Source organism: Suillus subalutaceus, assembly GCF_016647625.1.
Source record: "Suillus subalutaceus strain FC151 chromosome Unknown DFJ58scaffold_258, whole genome shotgun sequence".
Classification (NCBI taxonomy): Eukaryota; Fungi; Basidiomycota; class Agaricomycetes; order Boletales; family Suillaceae; genus Suillus; species Suillus subalutaceus.
This window is the reverse complement of record NW_024540507.1, coordinates 49154-55404: the sequence shown is the minus strand read 5'-3', so window position 1 is coordinate 55404 and position 6251 is coordinate 49154. Positions and strand designations below refer to the sequence as shown.

Here is a 6251-nt window from a genome sequence, read left to right as displayed (position 1 = left end):
AATGGGGGTCCCCCGAGTGCACCAGGCATCGGAGGCATACGCGCCATGAGTACATCACTATAGGAGCGAGCGGACTTTCCGGCGGAATACGCAGGAGACGTAGCATGAGGCTGGTCGTCTCCCAGAGCCGAGACTAGAGATGAAAGGGCAGACTCACTGTTCGTCCTAAGAGGGCCGGCCTCTTTGGTAGAGAAGGTGTTGGTCTTCTCGGCAGTAGCTTTGCGTGCACGTGTCTGACGCAGCTGGTACCGAGGGATGTGTGAAATGGTAGTAGTAGACATGTTGATTGGGTAGAAGTTGCCTAGATGTAGGACGACAGGTGGATCAGACCAGAGTTCTGGGTCAAGTACAAGTGTAGGGGTTAAGCTTGTTGAAGGTTAAAAAATATGTGACAGATGTGATAAGCGAAGGCTCACCTGGGTTTCCCAATAAGTAAGCCTTACTATAGTGGTCTATTACATGTTGTACCTACTATTGTTAGGCTTCGTTGTACTAATACTCAACACCAGCGTTATATACTGTCCCAAATACTCCAGGACTCCTGCTATTTTGTGTACACTGCCGGTAAGCAGCTCGGCACTGTCCGCCCACCTATACTATCCAAATGTGTCATCCCGACGCACCCTGCTATGCGCCTAACCTTCCGAAATCGGCAAGGTACTGCTCCCACGCCCCTTGCCCTTCTCCACCGCCATCGCTATCTACCACCCCACCATAGGCATCGACGACGCCTTCTACACTTTTAGCTACCACCACTATGTGGCACCGTCTGCTTAGCCACGCTCTACCATTCTGGACGCCAGCCTTGTCTCTTGAGGACGTCACCACCAGCCTCCTCATCTCTCAAGGATGCTACCACCAGCCTCATCTCTTGAGGACACTACCACAGCCTCGTCTCTTGAGGACACCACCACCATCCTCGTCTCTCAAGGACACTACCACCACCCCATCTCTTGAGGATGCCACCACCAGCCTCGTCTCTCAAGGACGCTACCACCAGCCTCGTCTCTCGAGGATGCCACCACCAGCCTTGTTCTCTCGAGGACGCTACCACCACCTCGTCTCGAGGACGCCCACCTTCATACCTCAAGAATGTACCACCAACCTCGTCTCTGTCTAGTCCCTACTACCATGGTTACTTCAAATGCAGGGCAGGAAACTGACCTGGAACCAGTACCTTTGATGGAGTTTGAGGACTTGTCTTTGTGTACCGTGAATTTTTACTATCATATAGGCACAATGATGTAGCTGACTGTATGGGGCTTAATACCATGAAAAATGCATCAATGTATTCAGAGCAAGAGTGATAAACCATGCAGTCTATCAACTACAACTGGTGAGGCGCTGGTGGCGGCCCAAACATACGATCTAAATTTGCCAACATAATATCAGGATCCATCAACTCATTGGCAGCAAGAGTAGTGCGGTTAGTGGCTGCAGGACTGGGAGGAAGAAAATTAAGGTTTGTAGGTAGCAGGATCAAAGTTCAAGGCACCGTTATTCACGTTGTTCAAGGCACCAAGGTTGGCATCAGTATTGCCGTTGATGTTGGTGTCAGTATCGGCACCGGTGTCGTCAGTGTTGATGTTCGTGTTGGCGCTGGCATCATCAGTGTCGATGTTGTTAGCTGAAGTCTCTTCAGTGGGCTCTTCATCTTGATCATCTGTATCGACAGTCTCAACACTCTTGTAGGTCTTCTGCGATGGTTTGACTCTCCATATGTGTCTGGAGACCGTGCCCGCTTCTTTCCCTTATCTGAGCGAGTCCGCCGGCGGTGTTTCAATGAGCTCGCCATTTTCAAGGCTCTTGTTGCGTTCTTTGAGGAGTTGTTGAAACTCCTCGTCATCAACTCATCTCCATTTGATGGCATTAGACCACCACTTTCGCAAAAGCATGTCAAGGTCAGGAAGGGTGCTTGACACTTTGCTGAGTTGGTGAAGGAATGTTGGTAGGCCAACCTTCGATGATCACTTGGTAGCATTGGATGACATTTCGAAAGTAGTTGGTCCAGTGCATCTTCGCATCTTCGTCCTTAGTGATTTCAACTGGACGATATAATAGTTAGAGTAGTACAAAATGATGTGCTCAAATAAACTCACCAAGTCTCTTGCCAATCTCATGGCGGATTGCTGAGCGAACTGCAGAACACTGCTTTTGATGATTTTTTGCCGCACCTAATGAGTGAAAGAAATCAAGCAGGACGAAACAGACCTTTCATGCCTTGAACAGCAAATCCTTCCATCTTACTGATTAAGTCTTGACTGTCGATATTCATTGTAGACGACATAAACTCATCCACACCTTCAGTAGTGAAGTTGACACAAGAGACAAGGCTGGTGGTAGCATCCTTGAGAGACGAGGAGGTTGGTGGTGACGTCCTCAAGAGACAAGGCTGGTGTCCAGAATGGTAGAGCATGGCTAAGCAGACGGTGCCACATAGTGGTGGTAGCTAAAAGTGTAGAAGGCGTCGTCGATGCCTATGGTGGGGTGGTAGACAGCAGTGGCAGTGGTGGTGGAGAAGGGCAAGGGGCGTGGGAGCAGTACCTTGCCGATTTCGGAAGGTTAGGCGCATAGCAGGGCGCATCGGGATGACACATTTGGATAGTATAGGTGGGAGGACAGTGCCGAGCTGCTTACCGGCAGTGTACACAAAATAGCAGGAGTCCTGGAGTATTTGGGACAGTATATAACGCTGGTGTTGAGTATTAGTACAACAAGCCTAACAATAGTAGGTACAACACGTAATAGACCACTATAGTAAGGCTTACTTATTGGGAAACCCAGGTGCAAAGGCTTTCAGATGTGGCACAAGGGATTACTAAGATGCTCAAATAACCAGATACAAGTCAAGTAGATTCAAGAATGCCAAAGATACAAACAACGAGGAGCGACTCGTCTTATACTAGGTAAGGTGCTAGGCTTGTGATACTTTAGAATAGGCAGCTGATAAAGTAAATGTTTCAGATAACGCGACTTCCGAGTCTCCCGATTCTGCGATACGATCCAGTCCGAAGGCAGACGTCACAACACAATAATTGTTTTTAACCCCATTAACCCCAGACTCCTACCCATTGCGTGGGGAGGTAAGTCTACATCATAGAGCAGCCACTTTGTCAATAGAATCATACAATTATATAATCATTTAAGCGACAATTTTTGAGACAACCTCCCCACAGCGACTGGCATAACTTGTTGTGGCGTCAATTGTTGGCCTTGTTTGTCCCCCACCTGAAGGGCGCACAAAACGTACATGAGACCATAAGCAAACCTCCAAGCGCGTGAAACGGCGGGATCCCGTTTTGGTAAGTCTGAATCTCGTCGCTCATAGACATATTTCAACTGTAGCATGCAGTGTATGATACGTATTAACTGTATAGAAAACATAATGATCTGACAAATGTAAATTTTTGTCCCCCTCCCAGCTGCATGACTCAATGCCTGTCTCCATCAAGACTCGTTTAAATAATGTCCTCCAAAACATACGTGACAATGGATTTTCATTGTCGGACGTCGTGGAGGCAGTGATCTCTAGCAAAGATGTCAGTCACCAAGATGTGCAGACAACACTCAAAGAAAACAGTACTCACTTCCTCACCTGGCTACTCACATCAGAGGATCCTCATGGGTGCAACCTCCCGCGCGCTGTTGATGCTGTTATGAAAATCTTGTGTGATGAGGTGCTCGAGTTGTCGCAAGAGCAGAGTGGTCTTCACTTTGGTGCTACAACAGCAACATCCTCACAGCTAGAGGACTCTTTCATGAGAACTCTAGCACAGAAGATCAAAAAAATCACACCAAATCTCTTTCATCTCATATTTTCACTTCTCAATGCGAACCCCACACGGCGCGACATATGAATGATGCTGAACTTGATGAACTTGTCCGAGAACTCGACGAAGAAGGAGACGAGGAGCCAGAGCAAGATTTAGGTGATATTGGGGGTGACGATGATGCCATGGGCGAGGGTGACAGTGAGGAGCTTGATGTGGAGAGAGAAAAGCTGCGCAAGCATTGGCGCAATGCTGGCAAACGGAATGCAGCACTGGTGCTAATTGTAAGCAACCAAAACATCACCTTAGAGAAATGCTGAGACGAACCACAGAAGTTAGTCATTTGCGCATGCATCTTTGCACACAGCACGAACGAGCGATGCAACATGCTACAAAGTATCCTGGGCATCTTTGCCCATTCAACAGGAACTCCAGCAAAGGTTATTGACCTACTTGCTCATGCCAGCCTTTCTGTGAGCATCTCATCTATCGAAAAGGCAGTAGTGTCACTGTCAGTCGAAGCTGGTATCCACATTAAACAATCCATACACACCTTGCAAACGGCACTCGCATATGACAACTTTGATATCGACTTCAAAACCTCTCAGCCCACTGTTGAACAACAATCAACATTCATCAGCTCAACCTTGGCAACAGCAATTCCGTTGTTTGGTGTCAATAATCCCATGCAGTTGCAGTGTGCAGCAGCAGTCCGGCTGTGTGAACAAAGTGGTGATGTGAGCAGCTCCATCGCGGCAGGAAAATTCACACTCAAAGACCTACACATCTTCCACAAGGAGGAGACCAGCGCCTGTCACCCCGGCATGCAGAACTTTGCCTGGCATGTCTGAGATATTCTCATCGGTCATGGAGATCACTTTGATTTCCTAAAGCCGCACCATGGTCAGCCGGACATCCTGTCTGCAATTCCCTTGAACAAAACAATCCAGATACCTTGTTGTGCGATGCAGATAAAACAATCCACTATTGACAGCAACATCAATGTCATAGATAGTTTGTTTAAGCAGGGGGGTATTGGTGAGCCTCAAGCTGCTGGCTTTGATCCATGTTATGATGTTGACATGTCGGAGCACGTTATCCTCATTCATGGCGACCTGTTGACCAAGGAGCGTCTGGATGCAATCCATGAAGCACGTTCAATAGAGGACACACCAAAACACTGCTTCGAATTCCTTGTTTTCATCCCTGGTCTTTTCCACTTCAAAATGGCGTGCGCAGATGCATTGTGGCGTATATGGATTAAGCCGAAGGAGGGGAGGAACGACATGAATAGTCTATTCCAGCATGTTGGAGTATTGAGGCCACATGAGAGTGGAAAATTCAGTACAAATCCTGGCTTCCGTCGTATGCATGATGTTGTTCACCATGACTTATGGGCATCCATCCTAAACTGCTGGGAGACAGAAGCTTCAGAGAGGAATAGCTCATGGGACTCACTTGAAGCATTTGCAAAATCAAAACCAATGCCGGAGATGATAGTCGAGATGTCAGAAAGTATTGTGGAGAAGTATATCGCAACCTCCAAGACAGTAAGCAGTGCAAACCAACTGCCAGCAAAGGAGCGAGATCGGCGATTTGAAAACCAAACACTGCAGAACCGTGATGAACTACTGTATGTCGACTTGTGTCATGCAATGAACTCGGGAGACATCGGTCGCGTTGAGGCTTCAATATTGCCATGGATCTACATGTTCAAGTTGACAGGAAAACCCAAATATGCGTATCAGATGACACGCTTCATGATTTACATGTGTTATGTATATACAACAGACCTAAGGTACACATTCACTGGTCAGTCAAGCCGTACACTTACCAGAAGCAACATCTTACCAGGCAAATAATACGTCTGAATTGGCTATGCAACCCGACGGGACAAGCATTCAAGTTTTGTCCTGTCGACTGGCTTGTTGAACGGAACAATCTGTATACGAAGGTGAGCATGAGCATGAAACACATTACAGCAGCCAAGTAAAAATTGAATTGGACCTCTAGGTGATTTTTGCTGGCAAGGGCTCAAACAGAACAATTCAACATATCATTCAAGAATTGCCACTGATTGAGTTATACCAAGCATGTCACGTTATGGTTGAGAATGGGTTTCACCTCCAAAACTGCACCATCAAGCATGCGCCACCCAACATGGTGAAAACACTAGAGGAACTCAAGCAGGAAATACAGAAATGCTCACCACACAAAACCAAAGCAGGTAGGACCGCTGACTATGCGGTTTGCAACTGGATTGCTGCAGGAATAGAGTTGCTGATGCAATACAAAGAAGGAATTAAAGAGGGTGAAGGTGATGAACAGGGTGACGGGGTTTTTGCGGATGATCTAATAGGTGATTAATGATGGTAGTGATAGAGCCTTCGCCAGAGAAAGTGTAGTAGGATAAGGATTGTTGGAAGAGAATTAAGGATGAGGGGCTTCGTTTTTGTTGTTTGATTGACGCAGCTGCTTTGG

The 6251-nt window shown here is 47.1% G+C and overlaps 3 protein-coding genes across 3 annotated transcripts; 2 read left to right on the top strand and 1 right to left on the bottom strand.

Moving 5' to 3' along the window:
* Window positions 1–40: 40 nt before the first annotated feature.
* DFJ58DRAFT_847952 (uncharacterized protein) lies at window positions 41–2416 on the bottom strand (the record flags this gene model as incomplete). The annotated part of the gene is made up of 11 exons (XM_041393544.1): window positions 41–133; window positions 158–337; window positions 473–591; window positions 641–755; window positions 940–1123; window positions 1165–1223; window positions 1366–1434; window positions 1496–1750; window positions 1959–2045; window positions 2100–2174; window positions 2212–2416. Coding segments are annotated over 11 exons (1441 nt in total), but the record flags the coding sequence as incomplete, so codon positions are not given.
* A 1042-nt stretch (window positions 2417–3458) lies between these two features.
* Window positions 3459–3827, top strand: DFJ58DRAFT_619109 (uncharacterized protein; the record flags this gene model as incomplete). Its single annotated transcript, XM_041381010.1, has 1 exon — window positions 3459–3827. A coding segment is annotated over one exon (369 nt), but the record flags the coding sequence as incomplete, so codon positions are not given.
* Window positions 3828–4852: 1025 nt separating this feature from the next.
* Window positions 4853–6137, top strand: DFJ58DRAFT_671029 (uncharacterized protein; the record flags this gene model as incomplete). Its single annotated transcript, XM_041382917.1, has 3 exons — window positions 4853–5568; window positions 5625–5724; window positions 5784–6137. The coding sequence occupies 3 exons, from the start codon at window positions 4853–4855 to the stop codon at window positions 6135–6137; spliced, it is 1170 nt and encodes a 389-aa protein (XP_041235890.1).
* Window positions 6138–6251: the final 114 nt, after the last annotated feature.